The 20,051-nt window shown below is 42.3% G+C and overlaps 1 protein-coding gene across 1 annotated transcript in view; it reads right to left on the reverse strand.

Moving 5' to 3' along the window:
• Positions 1 to 3,849: 3,849 nt before the first annotated feature.
• luzp1 (leucine zipper protein 1) overlaps positions 3,850 to 20,051 on the reverse strand; it is a 57,775-nt gene continuing 41,573 nt past the window's right edge. The window contains exons 3-8 of the mRNA XM_085441129.1: positions 18,623 to 18,975; positions 16,279 to 18,505; positions 14,940 to 15,523; positions 14,736 to 14,855; positions 9,377 to 9,646; positions 3,850 to 8,737 (exon numbers count right to left, since the gene is read on the reverse strand). Coding sequence (XP_085297255.1) covers positions 9,413 to 9,646; positions 14,736 to 14,855; positions 14,940 to 15,523; positions 16,279 to 18,505; positions 18,623 to 18,754 — 3,297 coding nt within the window. The 5' untranslated portion in view covers positions 18,755 to 18,975 and the 3' untranslated portion in view covers positions 3,850 to 8,737; positions 9,377 to 9,412. The remainder of the gene's footprint in view (positions 8,738 to 9,376; positions 9,647 to 14,735; positions 14,856 to 14,939; positions 15,524 to 16,278; positions 18,506 to 18,622; positions 18,976 to 20,051) is intronic.

Below are 20,051 nucleotides of genomic sequence, written 5' to 3' on the forward strand. Positions count from 1 at the left end.
TATATTAAAGACTCTTTTTTTGGGGGGGGAAATCTTAGATTTAAATGTGTAGATTGTCAGATTTCAGGATTCATCCCCCCCTTTTCTTGAGCTTCTACTACCTGCAACTGTGTCGTGATTGCACTTTTACATTCATTTGCATGTAACATGGCTGCATCTGCTTTGACCCTTCGGTGACCCTCCTTCATTGCAGGTCTGGCCGCCTCCCAGGGTCTGTGGTACTGTTTGTGTTTTTGAGAGAGAGATGAGGGTCCCTGGCAGCAGCTCCACATAGTGGGGGATCTGATGAATGAAGGGGGAGATTAAAATGGTCAGCCTTGAGCTATGAGGTTTTTTTCTGAAGTTTCAGGGCTCGGTGCCCCTCTGTTTCCATGCACTCTTGAGCGTCATGGGCCTTTTTTTCCCCTCCTCAGAGCTGTGGTTATTATTATCGTGACCAAAGGAGATGTTTGATGTAACAACAGTAATTTGAGCTGGGGTTTTGGACTGCTGCACTCAGATATTTTCACCTCCCTGGTAAACCATAGACTCAGAGCAGTGTGTAACTGTTGACTGGTGAGGTTATTTTTTATAATAGCCTGTAGCCCACATCAACTGATTGGTTTATAGAGAGGCAGAAAGTATTATAAAAGTCTTTAAGTAACTACAGCTCCATAGCCGCTGGGTGGAATGTGTGCTAATGCAGGTACAAAACCTCCCACGTGCTGTTCATCACATCTCTCCTTTAGTATACTTTTATGACTAAATACCAGTACAACGAATTATCTTCCCATCACTCATGGTTGTCTAAATTAAGTACAAAAAATAAATAAATAAAAATCACTCTAGTGCCACTTCTAAAACTTATATAATTCTGCACAATTGACCTCTGACCCTTTGCATGTTCACTCAGTAAACATCCCACTCGGTTTTCTTTTCACACCTGCTGTAATGTGTGATCTCTATCCTGCTTCACTCCTCCGCTCGCCTGGAGTGCCACTGAGTCATTTCTACGGCTGACTTCACAGCACTAATTCAGGTCAGCCATCAGAGCTGAGGCTCAGAAGTACCAGGGTCCAAACAGGCACCACCTCCCATCCATCTGAATGTGGGGCAGATTAAAACCACAACAGCAGGTTAACCCATGACTTTCAACGAGTTTGATTCCTGCGGGTTTGCTAGATGTGACTATTTGTCTCTTTATTCACATTGCAGAAGCAAAACCACAGGTGTGACTGACAATAGCAGTGACTCTTTAACACTAGGACTATGAAACTGAATGGAAATAAGCAACTGTTACTATTTTTTTCAACTGTGACATGTCAAACATTTTAAAATATCTTCACAATTAACACCTACTCATTGGACACGTAAGGTACATCTCACCAGTACTTAACTGGTCCCCCTTTTTGATTTACTGGATGCACAGTCACCACATCCCAAAGGTGCATCGGAGTACAGTGAACTCAACACCTTCATGGTACATTATCGTGTTGGAAGCAGTCATCAGAAGATGTGTGCACTCTGGTCAGAGCTGGTAGGGCAGATTCCGATCCTATCATCTGTTCTTCCATGTAAACTGTAACCTCAGTTTTTTTATTGTTAGCTGACAGGAATAGTAACCAGTGTGGTCCTCTGCATGCCCTTGTTGTAACGAGTGTCTGTAGAGTTACTGTTGCTTTCCCATCAGCTCAAAGATGTTTAACAACCCTCCTGTGTCATGTGATGCTACCATGTCAGCTGATGTTTGCATTAATAAGCAACTAAACCCAATGATGTGGCTGATGGAACGATTGAACCTTAAAGCAATATTACATAATCACCATCTATACAAATTTATGGGATGTCAAACATAAGGCCAGGGGGCCAGAAATGGCCCCGCACACTCGATGGCTTTGGAAAATGTGAAGGAGGGCATAAATTTGGAACTTAACTGCACTTTCATAAACTTTCACAGCTTTTCCTCCTGATTAAAGGGATGCCCCATACACATTCATACTACACCAATGAGCATAATGAATAAATAAGCAATTATAAGAGAGAAAAACTCCAGTTTTCACTATCTACTATAAAAGTGTATTTTTTATTGAATTATATTATTATTATTATTATTATTATATATATATTATATTAATTCTTTAATACAGCAGCATATCATTGTCAGGTAGAAAAACTGAGATGATTGTTGAAATCACTTTTTTTTTTCTTTTGCTAACATATATTCTTATGCAGGGATTAAATGTGTAGTCACACTTCTTTACATTGACAGAAATGGGAATTTCATTCATCTGAAGTGGGCTGTATGTATCCTGTGATGTAAAAGGAGTTTGATATCCCTGGTCTATGGTACATTATATGAGACATCTTTAGTTCAGTCCTGCACCTGAAAGTCTGGCAGCTCGACTGAACGTGTTGAGGCTTGTACTCTGGAGGTGCAAAAAACTGGCACCATGCAGCTCAAGCTGGAAAAGGAATAGGAATTACAACTCCTCTGGGATTCAGCCAGTGTTACCCATGATTTCCAAAATAACTGAGACTCGGTCTTTTTATGGTAATCATCATAAAAAGAGTGACTTACTGAGTAAGACGGGGCTATTTCAAAGCAACCTACAGCTGCAGGAAAAGAAATGCTGGCTTTCACAAAGCAAGGCGTAGCTGTTTAAGAGAAAGATGTGTGTGCTGACTTTGCATTCCACAGCAGCCTGCGGTTTCCCCCCCCTTTGTACCTGACCAATTTTGCCTCATTTGTCTCCCTGCTCATTTTGCATACCATCAGGTGCGGTTCTCTCCACTCCGTTTAAACCAGGATTCTCTCTTGCACACGCACACACACACACACAAGCGCACCACGCACGCACAAAATGGGTGTACCGCTATGAAATCAAAACTTGCTGAGCTTGTTGGACAAAGAACATAAAACGAGATTAACATACACGTTTGCATTTTTACACAGGTTCCAACACGGAGACGCTTTACAAACAGGTCGGTTTTTATTTTTATTGGAATACATATGGTCTGCTGTACAGCTTCAAGAGACCTACATGCAGAGTGCGCCAGCCACAGAAAGGTTAAAACATGCACAATGTATTAAGTTTAAATTGAAAAGAAAAAAAAAAAGCCTCCCCACACAGTACGCCTGGCATTGCTGACACAGAGAAGCAGTAATCAATCATAAAACAATTTTGATCTGATTTTAATTACATATACGTCTGTGTTTGACACCTCTGTCTGTCAGTCTCCTTGTTCTGCACACACATTTATATACACTCATCTATTAATAAAACCCAAATAAACAAACAAACAAATAAACGCCTCATTTGTACAGTTCAGAAATTCTTAGATGTGGATGAATCAGCGTTAAGAGAGAGAGAACATCCAGTTAAACAAAAATGTATTATTTTAATTTGTTATCCGATTGTTCCTGTTAAGATTGTGTGTTTTCAATATATACACATGTCTGGGGACCTGCACCCTTCTTTCTTTGGCAGCACTTTCAAACATACAGCACAGAAGATGTACAAACCCTGAATTTATGAGCGAGAGGCTGGAGCAGTGAATGGTCCCCGATTTAAAAAGAAAACACGAAACCAAAAAAGAGAAAAGGGGTCGACACGTGTTGAACCGCTCAACATCGGAGACCTGCTCAGCTCTGATAAAACGCACGTGACTCTCACTCTTCAAAGACCATCGCTCGACGCTGGCTTCTCTCTTTCTCTTTTTCCTCATCCACGGTGCGTCATCATGTCTCCAAGTTGTGAGAAACGTCTTGCATTAAAACTACCAAGCACAAAATACATGAAGAAGAACTCTCCAGGAGTGTGACAAAGAAAAAGGAGATACATTACCTCGAAAAACAAAAAAGTCTTTAAGTCAAGATGGACAAATACTTTATATATTTCAGTAATAAGGCCCACTTTACAAAATTAGTTTTTCCTTAAATAAAATCTATCCAATATAGATTCCAAAATAAGACATCTTTTGTTTAACAAAGAGAAAAAAAATACATAAGAAGAGAGATGACAGAGAAAAGACAAACCTCACTTATATTTCCCCTTTATTTCAGAACCTTAAGAGACACCGTGTCCTCCTGGGGAAACTTTTGCACCATCTCTGTAAACTGTAAATACTGTGGAATGATTTTGGCACATTGTTAAAAGGCTGAGACGCAAACATGATTTTTCACTGAGTGCATGCCAATTTCCTTTACCTGCTGAGATGATTCTTGAAAAGAAACAGATAATAAACCCTACATAACCAGCTGTGGTACATTCAGCAAACAGCTACGGACAATTTTGGGGGCACAGAAGAGAAAACGTTTTAACAATGGGGGACTTGAAGGGGGCATTAGTTGTTTAAGTGCTGGTTAAGTGCAGATTACAGCCTGTGACACCCCAATGACACCATAACCCTGGCTTCACAATGGAGGCATTTGAGGACAAGGGCCTGCTAACATTCCTCCAATCTCCACTAAGTACATTCTAGTCTACTTTTATAAAAGGAAAAACAAAATAACGGATGTTTATAGATATACCAACACATCTTCAGATGATTTCTCTTAACTCTTTAGCTGGTATCCTAGCAGGAAAGCAGAAGCAGCCTCTTTTTGTTTTTAAACAGCAGCTATTACACCATTGCTGTAATTCAGTCCACATTCAACCATCAATCACAAATCAGAGGAGACATCAGGAAAAGAAAACAGCCCCGGAATCCTTAAAACATGTGAAATTATCACTGCAGCTCCCCCAAAAACCAATTAGTACATTCCACCATATTAACACTGCACCAACTTTCACCGAAGCATTGAGTAAGACCTGTCGCCTGTGAGCAGTTGCATTTTGCACAATCACATAAGCGCACACAGATGCCACGGGTGGTCTTCATGCTGGGACAGTCCAGCTGAGTCTCACTGGATGGAGTGGATGTTCGATCAGGTTTAGCAGTAGCGTTTGGGAACATTGGGGCCTTAGAAGGAAGAAAGGTGGATCGCATAGTTTCAACTTTGGCCTTTACCCAGCCCGGCTTGCTTTGAACCCGACCTTGAGGAGGAGAAACCTGCCACGCATCGTAAAACCTACAGTTTCTGACAGCTGGAACACCCCCACCCCGAACTCAAACACTCTTTAGGGAAAGAAAGGACGAGAAAGATTCAAAAGAAACAACTCACAGATGGAGAAATGCTTCACAGTGGTGCTGCTTAGGGATCGGTGGTGGAGCATCACGTTGGATTGGAGGGAAACAGTAACAAGAACTTTATGGCCCATGAGGCAGGATAATGGGCTGTGGCTCAGGTGCTTGCATCACCATCCTGACCCACAAACGCCCTCCAGCCAACTCAGGGCTCTGCAGACGCCACTTGAGCTTTAAATGAGAACCCTCGCTGACATATCAACAACAGCAACAAACGCACTAAGAGAAGAGCACGTGTATATGTGGGAGAAACTGAAACTCGATACCCCCCCCTGGATGTTTTAATTATCATCATGCGCACGTCACTGCCAAGCTGGCCATTTTTGATGCTCCTGTATTTAGAAGCCCTGAAATCAAGATGTAGAGACAGGATTAGACCCAGACCTGACCTTTCACCTTTCAGCTACTCAGGGAACTGCCCATCATTTTCTGGTGACAGGCCTCTGGCCTTCAATAAAACGAGCCTCTGCACCAGTAGCATACATCACTGCTGTTTAGGGCAAAGGTTTTCCTTTTAGGAAGTGAGAATCTAAGGAAAATACAGAGAAACAGAGGGAGGAGGAAGGGACACTTGATTTTTAGCAAAATCCTAAAAGGAAAGTTAAAATTGGCCGAAAAGATGAGAGACTGGGGACGAGAGGGCATTCTCTCTTGGTAAATGAGAAGTAGAAGAATAACAGAGGGAGCACAGGAGGACTACATGATCATCATGTCTTGGCTTGTGCACTGAGAGCTCTAAACAGTGCGTCTGGTCCGTTTTTGCGCCATCATAAAGCCGGCGGAGGCGGCTAGTCACAAAGCAAGCCTTTCAGAGGCGGAGCTGCACCCTGTGACTCTGACAGTCAAATCCACACAGCGGCGTGACTCGTGTCCTTTAACAGTTTCAGGGAGGATTTCCCCTAAAAATAATTTTACAATGTCAACCAAAACTATTCTCAAATAAAAGAAAAATGCAATTAAATGCAAACGGAACAAATCAAAACCTTACATGTTTGTATTGCATGTTATTTATGTTTACTGCAAGTGTAAGGAAATTGTGCGATGGTCTGAATTTGTTGGGACAGTTTACCTCTTATACCGCATCTCAAGGCACAGACGAACATGCTGTAGATATTACTGCAAGAAGGTAAACATAATGGAAAGACAGACTGGTGAAAATGTGCACTCCTAAAGGTAAACTTTTAGTTTTAACCTAGCAAACTTCTCACTTACACAGTCATCACCTCTTTTTGTACACGATGACGGCTGAAATGGTTACAGATATTGCAGTGGGGGTGGGGGGGACAGTTTAATTGCATATAATCTCCTGCTTGCATAAACTGTAAAGTGACAAAGTGGCAACAGACAGAGGTCCTGCCATTAGGCAGATCTTTTCACAATAAAAGAACCTGCACATATGTGGAGACTAATAAATATTACAGCTTGATGGTGGCTGGTAGAATACAGGAGACCAAAAAAAAAAAAAAAAACAAACAAACAAAAAAAATAAGTGAACCAGATCATCCCCAGCAGGGTCCGACAACACAGCATTAAAATCCACAACAGCAGAGGAGCCAGATGGAGAGCAGGCTTTTAAAAAGTCCCAAGTTCTTTCACAGATCCAGAACTTGGTCCAGAGTTGTCACAGTTATGGTTCTGTTTTTCTCTCTTTCCCCCCCCTCGTCTACAGTTTAACAGATGCGAGAGACAAAGAATGCAGTCGTGTTGGATCGGAGCATTAAGCCATCGAGCAATTGGTCATTCTCAGCTGCATTCCTCCTGAGCAACATTCATAAATTTTGTTCTAGGATTAAAAGTTTACATAGTCTGTCATTCTGCAGTCAATCTTCTGCAACGGTCTCAAGATCCTGCCGGTGCCTGTTGATAGACTTTATGGAGAAACTTGAATACGTCAGCAGGGTTTCTGATGAACTCAGCAAAAAACCAAACAAAAAAAAACACCTCATTTTATTACTGGCCGGTGGCTAAATTGAATTCTACTGCACAGTCTCCGCCGTAGTGGCCCCTGGCAATGAGTGATTGCTCCAACATACCAACCCACCAGGTGTTGTTTATCGTCGTAACAAAATAATACACCTCTATAGAAATAAGAAAGAGAGACACTAGCACGATTCGCACGGCGAACCAAGTCACGTACAAGCAGGACTGTCACTTCCTGGTTAGAAGTCCAACGCCCTTGGGTCGTTCCTATGACTGGTGTGTACACATTACTTATGGCATCACTAAAAAATGTCCCACCCTGCCAGGCCATGGTTGCTGGTAATCGAAAGTCCAAAGTTCAGTTCAAACAGAAACTCCATTTTTGCTATGGCTCTTTCAAAACACATGGATGAGGACAGTTGCAACAGCTGTAAAATACTGAACCATGGAAACTGTGTCATGGTTTGAGGTTATAAACAATGCCACCCCCCATCCTCTTGTTTTTTTATTTATTTATTTTTTCTTCTTGCATGTGCATTCCATTTCATTGCGTGCAGTCCACTTTCTTTTTTCAAATGACACGGTTGAGAAGAAAGCGAAAGGATGATGCAGAACAGGAAGCGAATTACAAAAGAATCAAAATAACAGAAAAACATAAACAAGGTCCTGGCCTGTGAAGACAAAAGAAAAAAGAAAAATGTGTCTGTGTGTACGTCTGTATTTGTATTTGTGTGTGTGTGTGTGCGTGCACCTAAAAATCCAGCCAACCGGCAACCCTTTAAGCATGCTGAGTCACAATCTTTCAAGTGTTCTTCATTTATTACTTAGAAACATGCAAATCTTCATTCAGCATCTAAGACCTCAAATTAAATCCAGTTTGAGGTTACCGCGTGCTGGAAAGTCGGGATATGGGCTGAAATTAAACCGAACGTTAAAAATGTGGATGTGTTTGCTTCTTGTTTTGTGGATACGTTTGCATGGCTTGTGTTTGGTGAAGGGGGGACGGGATGGGATTGGATGAAGGTTTTCAGAAGGAAAAACGAGTCTGAAACAAAACCGAGGGGAATTCGCTTCCTGTTTTTGGTCACATTTAAAGTAGCGATCGTTTGGTTTTATAGAGAATCCTACGGGAAAATCCAGCCCTGTGAGAGAGAAAGATGCGCTGCTGTTGACTGAGGATTGGGTTCGTCTTTTCAGTGATGAAGAAAAGTTGAAGTTCTGAAGCACAAGTGACATTTCCAGCTACTCTGAGGTTACTGTAACAAACTCTCTTGAGTCTATTTTCCTCCAACTCTGGCGCACAGGAAAATCTCCAGCCCTGCGCAGCGTGCCAGCCTCTCCCTTGTCAAGTTTCAGGATTACACTATAATACATCCAACAGAAGAAGCAGAAGATAATACACTGGCCGGTGAGGAAACCTCCAAAAACACTGTACAGGCGCTGACCTTCCATGCATGGCTTTTTCTGGAACAGTTTTGAATAGGAAGAAGCGTCCATGTCTCAGCGTACACTCATCATCAGGTCGGTGGTTTGTTGTTCAGTGTGGCTGCAAAACTGTTGTCTGCTGGAGGTGGTGGTGATCTATGTAGCCGTCATTTGATGGGAAACTAGCGCTTGGCCCTTATTTTGCAGTTGAGAGCTTAATGGAGTGCTGTTATGGGAGGGGAAAAAATGAATAGAAAAGAGACACATTTAATCCTTCATTTTTAAAAAATGTTATCGTAACTATTCATCTTTGTTAGAAACATGACTGGTCTGTAATTTCCTTATAATTTCGTGGAAAGTTTGCCAGAAAGAACAAGATAATTTGCAAGCAATTATTGGGGAAAAATATTGAGACCGAGCTCATTGGTACACTTCCAATTTAAATCACAATTTTTAATTTCCAGTCTTTTAGTCTTTTACGGCAAATCAGCTGTACATGTAAAATGTGAATATCATTAGTATGATGGAGGAATGAGGTCTCCAATCCTAAATGAAGTTACTGTATGCTTATCCGGGTTCAAAGTGAGCTTTTCTCTCAATTTTCCATAATTTATCCCTAATTATGCTGGTCTTTCCAGAGGAAGTCACCAAAAAAAGCATATTTAAACTTGAGAATTTTGCTGCAGCACAGTTTGTAAACTGCCTTGTGCAAAGATTTCATCACTGTCGCTATGACGATAATATATAAATAGAAGGAGAAAGCCCCTTTATAGATGAGATGCTGTTCCAAAAGGGGTAATTAATAATTGTATATTTTAATTAACTATCAGGAGTTAAAAGAAAAGAAAATCCAGCCACCTCCTACCTGCCCCACTTGCTTCAATCCTGCTCCTCACTTGGTCTAATGTTGCTCTGACTGACGCTGGCTCCACGGTCTGCCTCCTGCTCCGCTCCTCCCCTCAGCTCTGGCTCCTAAGCCTTGCCCCCGACTGGACCAGGGCTCCCCTCCTCTAGAGGCTCCAGGTGTCCTGCTTATCCGATCGTAAGAGGTCCCCAGATCACTACTGGGTATCTGTCGTCTCCAAGAGGCTGGGCTGTGACTCGGGTTTGGACTGGGGTCCAAGTTATCAGAAGCCTGGAAGAAAGAAATTACATTTAAAAACTGGCTGTTGTATTAACTGGCATCCGAAATAAGCGCTTTTCCAAGTTTAAGAGGAATAATTTGGATTTCTTTGCTGAAATTTAATGCCAAACTCTGGAGTTTGTCTATAGGAGCTCTGGGCATTTTGTGGGGCCTTGCTCGGACCTTTGTCTTATGCGGGCATTGACTACATGCCGTTAATGTTAACTGGTGTGCGACAAGTAAAGTCTGCCATGTGGATTTCTGCCAGGGGAAAAATCCCCAACCAAAAACCCCAAACATACCCCAAGCTGAGAGATTTATAATTTGGCGGGCTCACTAGAAAACAAACCCCAAGTTTCTAGTTTGTGGTGGATACAATGGCACGTCCTCTCTCATAACCTCAGTAACCCTTCTCTAAGAAGCGAGAGTTGGATGACGATGCAGTTCTTAAAGCACACAGAAACAGCACCCCACTCCTGTAATTTCAGTTTTTAAAAAAGCACCATAATTAGTGACATTTGGTGGGCTGGAGTTGGCTTCTGGTGCAGTTTTAGAAAGCATTCTTGCTAATTGGCTTTAATGGAGCCCTGCTGGTCTGCCTTTCACAGTCTCCTGGGGGAGACAGGAAATCAGTCACCAGTGAAGGCTGCCAAAGTGGGTGTGCTCAGTGTGGTCACTTCCTGCTTCAGTCACTGTGGGAGGAAACCGTCAAGTGGCATATTCTCCTTCTATGGTAAGTTAATGCTCCAAGACTGGGAGTTTTCACGAACTTTCCTCGAAATGGATGTAGAGTTCCTCCTACACCCAACGGGAGGTTTGTACCGTACAACACATGGCAGTGGAATTAAAATAATGCTTGGTTAAATAAAACCTGCAACAAAACCCCCCAAATACACACACATTGCACAAAAGTGCTGCTCTTTGACCAGCTTTTATATGTCAAATGAACAAGCCACATACTCTAAGATATTAAGAAAATTAAAATTTTGGGAAATAGTCTAAAGTTTCACATATCTATGAAAAATATGAAGCCAGACTAAAAAAAAAAAAGAAGGTTGAAACAGGTTTTTCTGGAGTCTTTGTCCACATCAAATTACACTTTTTGTACAGACTAAACCAGGAAATGTTGCAGTATTTTTGTGAGTTTTACGTTTTCAGGATTATTTATTTATTTCACCTTTTTCCACCCAGTAAATCCCTCGAGATTTAATCAAATTTTCAAGGGAGAACTGGCCAGGAATGTCCTTTTAACAAAGCCAGCATAGCTGTTTAACCTGCTTCAGCTTTTATCTGGGGCACTGACATGAGAATGGCTTCTCTCCGCGCTTCCAACTGAAGAAGCATCTTGGCCAAAATACTGAAATATGACTAAGTGTGTCTGAGGATGAATTTTGCTCTTTGATGAACTTATGGCCAACAGATTTGTGAAATAAATACAATAGTGCATTCGAGTTCTTCCAGATCAGCTTTTTCTGTTTGTGGTTTCTTGTTTGCTGATGACTTGTTTCACAAGAGGTGGAACTTCCGACAATCTCACTGGTAATGATTTTAAAAATCAGGAGGACAGTTAACAGTGGATCAACTCTTGACTCCACACTTTACTGCCAGTATAATATGTTCTGGTGCCTCGCTCCTTGGCCAAACGTAAATTCACAGCTCATTCGAGTGCAGGCTGAAGTTTCCTACTGCTACAATGGGATGGAAGTACTACAAAGACATTCTGCTCTTGCAGTCTAAGGTGTGGAGTGACTGCCACAGAAAACAAGCAACCCCTATTTAAATGCCGGCCTGTTAGGCAATTCAAATCAAGTGTGCTTGGAATGCAATGCAAGCGGCTGTGTATGTGTGAACGTGTGTTGTGGAGCTGTGGCACACACACAGCTTTCCTTGCTTTTTTTTTTTCTTTTTTTTTTTTTCTTCTCTTAATATTGGATGTTGTTGTGCAGCATGCAGGACCGACTGTCAAATGTGGAACACCACATAGATGAGAAACCATGAACAAAACTTTATTTTTCAAAAAACATCAAGACATACATCATTACTAAATTACTAAAATTCTAAGAACTAGGGTGTTCCCTCTATGCCCGAACTAAACTTAAAACAAGAACTTGTGTCCTAATTAGCAATTGACAAAGCTTAAATCTTCATAGAAACTTCTTTCTTATGAGCAAAGAGGGAGACGCAGACTGCGGAAAATGCACCGGCAGTCTCGGCACAAGTTCGCGGGCGGAGGGTGGACGAAGAGGGAGTACAAGGTTTTGAAGTGGTGGCTGATGACTTTTACGCTGAAAATTATTACAGCATCAGAAAAAGACTCCTCACCCCTCGTTTCATTCCATCCATTCAACAGCTGCTGATTGCTCGCCACATCAAAATGGACGACGTCAAAGTCTGCACGGTGGTGGAAACTCTCTTGCACTAACTAAAATTGGTAAAGAACTTTTTCTTTTTTTTTTTTTTTTTTTTGCCTGTCCCGTTTGGCTCTTTTGCCATCAGAATTGTTGTCTAAAGGCAAAGAAAGATGCCCAACAGATTTACTTTACCAAATTGACCATCCCAGCCTTGCCGTAATGGTCCATTTGATTCACCTTTTATTGTTTATTTTATTTTCACTTACTGAATACGGGACAGACTTGACTACGGGACAGACTTGACTCAGCTTTCCTTGCTAGCATGCTTATTGTTAGCAGCAATGCTAACCATCAAGCCATCTGCTCATACTTGTAGTACAAAGGGTAACTGATGCCACTGCACAAATTTGAACATCGTAGAAGCTCTAAAAGGATAAAAGATTGAATGAGTCTCGATAAATGCCATCACTACAAGCCAAAGCAGTTGATAGTTTAGTCACGCTGCTAAAGTGTTGGTTCAGATAAACTAGATATGACCATGACCTTTCACTGGAGGAAAAGATGTCTGTCTGTCTCTATTATAAATAACCTCTAGATAATTTATACATGAGGTTCAAAAGTGAAAGCTAATCAATAAGCTATCAGTCTGCCCAGGGTGCTGAGGGTACTTATAGGAATTGGGAGTGTTTTCTCCTCCTTAATGCCTATCGACCAATATGTCCTCACTGGTCCACAGAAAGCTGATTTTCAGTCTGCTCTCCTTCCATCACCAGGGCATGAAAGATAGTCACAACAATCTGATGTTTAAATCTCTAGAAGAAAAACTAGATTTATTTTAAATGTTCTTCATTCATCATTTTAAGGTTCAAAGACAATTTTACAAGGAGCAAACATGTCAAACAAAAACAAACTTTGATGAATCAAGAGGAACACAGATGCCCACCCAGCTGAATAACAACTGATGGGGTGTCAGTTAATGATGTTGAGAGCGGCTCCGTCTGCAACCTTGTAATAACACAACCCTCTTTTATCAACCCCTGACACTGCAAACACAGACTAATCCCAACCTTCCACTGTCCTAAGTACAGCTGTATTTATCCAAGCCTCTTGGGAACGGACGCAGTTCAGACCGCTGAAATATTCTACAAATCCAAACCAAAGATGATCGGCTTTGCTCCAAGACACGCTTCAAAGCCCAGTTTTGTTTTTGAAGAAACTTATTTTTTATTGCACTGGGGTAATTTCTGCACATAATTGCTATCCAAATCGAGTGACCAGTTCATGCATGAAATGTCATGATGAACAAGGTTCTACCGCACAGTGGATTTGGGAAATTCCTACAATAAAATTAAAAAGTGCACGAGTGACAAAAAAAATGAACAGGGGGACGGTGGTTTAACAGTTCACAGCCGATCTTAAACAACGAAGACAGGACTTGTTCGATGGTTCCGGGTTCCCGGACCACAAAGCATCAGTGATGTGGGACAGGAGGCTTATCTTAAGTAGTTGTGGTTGTGAAATTGCAGAGCTAAGGTCGAGGCCGAGTGGCACTGAGTGGGCACTGCATAATGGGAGCATTAAAAAAAACAAAAACTCAAGGTTATTTTGTTAATGCCAGGGTTTTATGATAAAGAAAAAGAGCAAGGCCCTTCACACTTTTTCTACCAGTCTGCTAAATATCAGTGATGAAAGGGGGCATTTGGGGGTTGGGGCTCAGTGTTGGGTAGATTTCATTAAGCCCATTGATGATAATGACTAGGGAGGAGTCCTGCAGGCAATTATAGCTCCAAGGCCATGTTAGCTGTACTGAAAGACCCAAAACCCCAGATTTCCCCTGACACGTTACTGAACATGCATGACAGCGATCCATGACGATGTATTTATAAATCGCAGCATCACTACATACAAAATACATGTGAAATATTCACACTCCATTTTTTATGATCTCACATACATGATATCACAATATAATCACAATGGCCCACATAGCCTCACATATTACATTGTGCTAACAGTGGAAAAGTCTGCCACACCTAAATTGAAATTTTTTAAATTAAGCTCTTATAAACAGTGACAACATACTATGTACAAAACAAAGTCATAAAATAAAGTCGCAGACCTTAACAGACACCTTTGCTTATTACATGGTGTCTTCCAGAATAGCAAACTGAGTCTCTCACTGATGTGGTAGAACATTCACATAGGAGAAAGCTATTTTCTTCTCCTTGAGGTTTTTCTAACCTACTTTTCCCCCTGTTGAGGTCTTTTTCATTTCCATCCTTACTACTTTCTGTCCCACCCTTTTCTCTTTGTGCTTACTGGGGCAGCAGGAGTGGGGCCTGCAGAACTGCTGTGCTAAGCTTGAAGTCACGGAGCCTGGCGTCAGGGAAAAATACCAGCTGAGCTCTAATGCAAAGTGGACACACCAGGAGCTAAGGCCTGCAGCTGCACTTTGTGTGGAGTCTTTATCTTCATGCTAAAACTATTTGCAGAGAACAATACTCTAAGCGCAATACCAACTTTATTAATTTAGTATCACAAATTCATTTTTTTAAATTTACAAATGCTTGAGAAATGTACCAAGAAAACAGACTCAAGGAACATTAAGCATATTTCAAAGCAGAACAAAAATGAAAATAAAGTTGCATCCAATAGCCACGTGTTTTATATCATATCTGATAAAAACAAAAGCCTATAAAACTGAATCTACTACAGGAAAGTGTTAACAACCTGAAGTCAGTTTTCCTTACCGGTGGCTGCTGTGAATATGATCGGCTCCAGGACTGAGAGGTAACGGGTGCATGGGGTATGGCCCTTCCCAACCCTCCTGTTTCCATAGGGGGAGACTGAGAGATCTTACGCATGTACACCTGGGACAAAGAGAAAATTCCCTCTATTATTTTTTTCCTTTGTGTGTGAAATTACTTTGATATACACTTATTAACTTTCCCCACCTCAGCAGGGGACGGCTTGGCTCCCTTCTGTGCTGCAGCATTTCCGCCGCCTCCGTTTCCACTGTTTACAGAGTCCTCTGTGTCAAAGGTGGTTGCCCTGTAAGCCCTCCACGTTGTTGCAGTTTCGGTTTCATCTTCAGACCCGCCATCTGTCATTGCTCTCGTACTCCTTCCTCGACTTCCCTCGTCCACAGACATGGCGCTTTTGTTCCTCCAGGGGCTTCTCACGGTCACATTCTTCATATCTGGCAAACTGTCTTCGTGTGACGGTTGGCTTTGCCGTTGGCTTCTCCAGCTGGTGACGGTGGTCGTGCTGCTGCTGCTCTCAAATCCTGATTCTGTGTCGTTGAAGTCTGAGGAAGTGACGTCCGGGGACTGGAGGCTAAAGTTGCTGCGCTGGCAGCACAGGTGGCTGGTGGTGGTCTCCACCCTGGAAGAGTTGTGGAGTTTAGACCTTGATGATGAATCACTGTGGCTGTGTGGCCCACAGTCCTGGTCCTGGCATGGCCGCAAAGTGATCTCACTCTTGGGTATGGAGATCTCATATGGGACGGAAATACTGCCATGATGATCAGTGTTTGGGCCTGGCAATATATATAAAATGATACATTTATACAGATGCAACAAGTTGACAGTAAGTTGACATGTGCTTTAAAATATCAGTTTTTGGGGGGTGCAAAATTAATCTCGGTCCAACAGTTTGGCTCAGGACAAAAACAAATAACATCCTATCAGCTTAAGTTTGTGCTTAATGCTTGTTAGCAAATATTACCATGTCACTAGGCTCTCTTTTCTTTCCCCTCATCTGTAACCAGTCAAGGCAGGTGGCTGCCTATCCCTGAGCCACAAGGCTCAGGGGGTGGGGGGGATTGTTGGGATTTTCTGAGTTGAACTGAATAAAGATGATCATCTCAGGGAACACAATTTCATTCTGCAGAGAGACAGATGGTTCTGCCGCCAACATGACTAGGGGTTAATTACATTAAAACACCCAATCCTATAGAAGACAAAAGCACATTTACAGACTGCTACAAAAAAACCTTTACTGAGGTTTAATGTTGGGGAAGCAGATGCTGATGACTGATAGGTGTTCACCATGCACCACTTTCTGGACATATAATAATGGGGCTTGTAGCAGGTTTAATTACCCTAACAGCCTGTCCAAAAGGTGTGCTACAGTTTTGTGAGTGCTGCAAGTTGTGAGCACTAATTAGAAGGTTTCACGTGACAACAAATAAAAATGTTGTCTTTACTGTACTATTTAGAATTAGTATCTAGATCCTGTCCTGAAAAATGCAGTATAAGTTTAACTAGATCATTCTAAATTGTTGACACGTACCTATAACGATGTTACTGGTAGATGTGTGGCGTCCTTTAATAGGTGCAGGTTCACTGGACACACTGCTGCTGCGACTGCTGGTTCTGGAAGAGCTTGGATCATTTGGGTAGATGGTTATACTACTGGTGATTTTATTAGTAGTAGTCACTATTGGTTTGGTCGAGATCTTGGGTTTCCCATTTGTAGGCAAGGGTTCTGAAATCATTACTTCCTTTCTGTCAATTTCCACAATAGCAGGCTTGATCACAGCTCTTGACCTCAGTGCCTCTCTAGGACTGCATACTCGTTGGATTTCAATCCCTGCTGGAGTATGCATGGATCCCTGGTGACCTCCCTCAGCTCCCTGTGACCGGCTGTGCAGCTCCTCATCAAAAGAGCTCCTGGAGGAGGAACCCTCTGAATGAGAGTCCTGGACTTGAGGGTATCTAGAATACCTGGAGGTTACAGTCCTACTGCTTACAGCTGTGCTAGTTGCCTCAGCTGCTTCAGCTGTAGGGTCCAGCTCAGATGGCCTTGATCCAGTAGATTCTGTTTCTGAGGCAGAAGAATGACCCTCTGACCCGTGGTCATTGGGCAGCAAGGGATTGATGTGAGATTTGCAGGCTGTGTATGAGCCATTGGCTTTGGATATAGTAGAAATAGAAGAAGATACAGATTCCTGAATCTGGTCTGTTGATTCCTGCTCGGACACAGGCACCGTTTCCTTCTCTAGAGCAGAGATGCTGTTCATGGTACTGGAGGTACTGTCAGGCACGACATCAGAGCTGTTAGATTCACTGTCACTACCTACGTACAGTTTTGAGAACTTTTCTCTGCTCTTCTTGATGTCATCCGTATGCTTGTGAGCTGTCCTTAGTGGCTTCTGGTCATTAGCTGCTGGAGGGTATCGACTAAGGACGGACACCTTCTTGGTATCACTAGAAGTTGTATTCACAGAGCTGTATGTGGCTCCTCTTGGCTTTTCCTCAGCTCCTCGCACTGTATCTCGTATTCCATTATCAGATGAATTTGTGGTAGTTGTAGTTCTGGGTGTCCTTCTCTTTTGGGCAGGACTCAGGGCTCTTCTCACTGACTTGGGAGAACCCTTCTCAGAGTTGCTGAAATCTTTGTTCCAAGATTTATGCTGAGGAGATAAATCTCTGTTCCTATGTTTTGGGGAACTTGGCTCTGGGACAGTTGCTGCACTTCTATATTTAGGCTTTTCTTGTCTAAACCCTTCCTTCAGGATAGTCTCTTCATTTTCAACTTTGCCATTTTCAATGACCTTAGCAGTGCTGCTTCCATTGCCGTGTTTATCCAAGTTACCAATTCCATTTCCTCTGATTCCGCCTTTTCCACACAGTTGCATCCTGAGGTGTTCCACCTGCTCATTTAACTTTCGAACTCGGTCCCTTTCTATCTGGAACTTTTCGTGAAGCTCACCATTTTTTGACTCAGAGTTCTTCAAATCCTCTTCCACAATCTCCAACTGCTTAAGGCGGTTCTTCAGTCGTTCTACCTCCTGTGTCAACTCCTTTACTTTGTTGTCCTCCTGCGAGCCTTCAAGACCGCTGTTTTTCTCATTCTCAGACAGCTTTGAGTAGTCATGGCTCTTCTTCTGTCCAGCCAGCTTACTGGTTAAGAGTGCTGTGGATGTTAGCTCATCTTCAATTCTTGAGCTCATGAAATCTGCTCTGCCAGAATCCGTTGACATGCCAAAGCGATTCTTCTGGTGCGCCAGCTTTTCTTCCAATTTCAGAATGGTCTTCTCATCCTCTCTTTGTTTCTCTAGCAGCCTCTTACGCTCATTCACAAAGGTTTGGGTGAATCCCTTGAGCTTTTCAAGCTCCATAGCCAAGGCCTGCTCCGTTCTCTCCAGCTTTGTCTCAGACCCCTCCACCTCTTTCAAACGGGCTTTTAGTGTCTCCAACTCAGATGAGAGCTTCTTGGTTAAGTTCTTCTCCTCATTGAGGCTAAGGCAAAGCTGGCTGCAGTCAGACTTGCTTTTCCCAAAAGCTTCTTCCAGTTTCTCGAGTTCAGCCATCCGTCGCTGAAGACGTTCTATTTCTGCCTTTAGCTCTTTCGTAAGGTTTTCCTCCTCTTCCAGTTTCTCTCTTACTGTGCGGCAAAGATCCTCAGCTTTACGTACCTCCTCATCTTTCCCCTGGATCTTCAAGAGACGTTTTCTCAGGGCTTCCACATCACCAAGCAGGGACGAGTTACTTCCCTCTGCCTGGATAATCTTGTCCTGCAGAGGAGAGAGTACAACAGTTCTTTTCATGTACTGCGTTTCTTTTTCACTTCAGTCATTCTTTTGAGATGCACAAACACACACAACCCTCCACACACTGTCACAACAACTTACCTGTAGGTCAAGAAGCTCATCCTCAGACTTCTGTAGCTTGTTTGTTGCTTCTTCCAGTTCATCAAGTCTTCGGCCAAGACTCTGCAGCTTGTGCTTCAGGTGGCGATGGGTCATGTCTTTATGATCTGACATGGTTCCAGATTTCTTTCTATTGTATCGACCAAGTTTCTATGTTGTCCAGATTATCTGATGAAAATCTCTTGGGGAGTCCACATCTGTGCCGTTGTGCTACCAAGTTCTTTAGGCTGTCAAGGAAAAGCTCCTTTTTCTTGTTAGGCTGTTCTGATTCGTTTTGCCACCGTCTCTTTAAGACTTCAAAATTCCCTCAGTGGTTTTCAGCAGACAAATCTCATCTGTAGGAGGCACAGAGAGAACACTTAGTCATCTCTAATTTCACAATGACAACCATTTGTATTCTCAAAAGTAACACAGTAAGTACAGGAAGTAAGTCAGAGAACATAGAAATTAGCTCACTGAACCCTGTGCCACACGCACATGGAGACCATATAAGGACAGGCCACACACAAGTCCTGTATTACACACACACACACACACACACACACACACACACCCTAATTCACACTTACAGGTCGATATAACAACTGTGCAACATAATGAGAAATTGTTTTTTTCTGAATAACCATAAAGTCAGCTGATCTTTTCATATTTGAAAAATTGTATCAAAAATACACTTCCTTACTTTGATAATCAAACATAATCCATAACTATGCCTCCCTTCCCTTTTGCCACTAAACTACCATACAGTTCATCTTGCCCATAATTTAAAGGATGTGAGTGGATGACAAGGTTTTTAGTACATCTCCACATGCTCCCACACCCACACAAACAATGCTGAGTCCCTGCTCTTGATCCTACCGTATATCGATTCTTGCCTGCTTGCTTTTGCTGACAGTGGCATATCTCAATAACACCAGCGTCCTCCACTACATTACCGGTCTGTCTCAACACTACACCATTCATAGTCCATTCAGACAGTAACGATTAAAAAGAGAACACTATGACAAGGAGGTTTTGATTATCTCCAACATAAGTGCAGATTAGACAATTAAAAAATAATGTAATTCTTGCCAATAGGGATATTTACATCACTTTGCCTTTCTGTTGTTAGTACAAAGATGTAAAAATAGAGTGGGAGTCCTAACTGCAAGCTCAGCATGGCTCAGTGCGATGAGAACAATATTAGCACATTACAGTCTGACTGTAGGCAGAGTCTTGGTTAATCTAACTGTCAACACACTTAAGTCAATCATGACTCAAGCAGTGAGTTCTCCTGCTTGTGCTTCTAGACCCTATTACGTCCCTTCCCCCCAATGATTCTGACCAGGGTAAAAAGAAAAAAGAAAATCGACCTAAGGGCAGGGCACAACATCATCATTTATTAATCCCCTGACAATCAGCAGTCTCTCTT

Source organism: Copadichromis virginalis, linkage group LG19 (assembly GCF_057382275.1).
Source record: "Copadichromis virginalis isolate Kocher_CV1m ecotype Utaka linkage group LG19, C_Virginalis_male_GT1.1, whole genome shotgun sequence".
NCBI classification, from domain to species: domain Eukaryota; kingdom Metazoa; phylum Chordata; class Actinopteri; order Cichliformes; family Cichlidae; genus Copadichromis; species Copadichromis virginalis.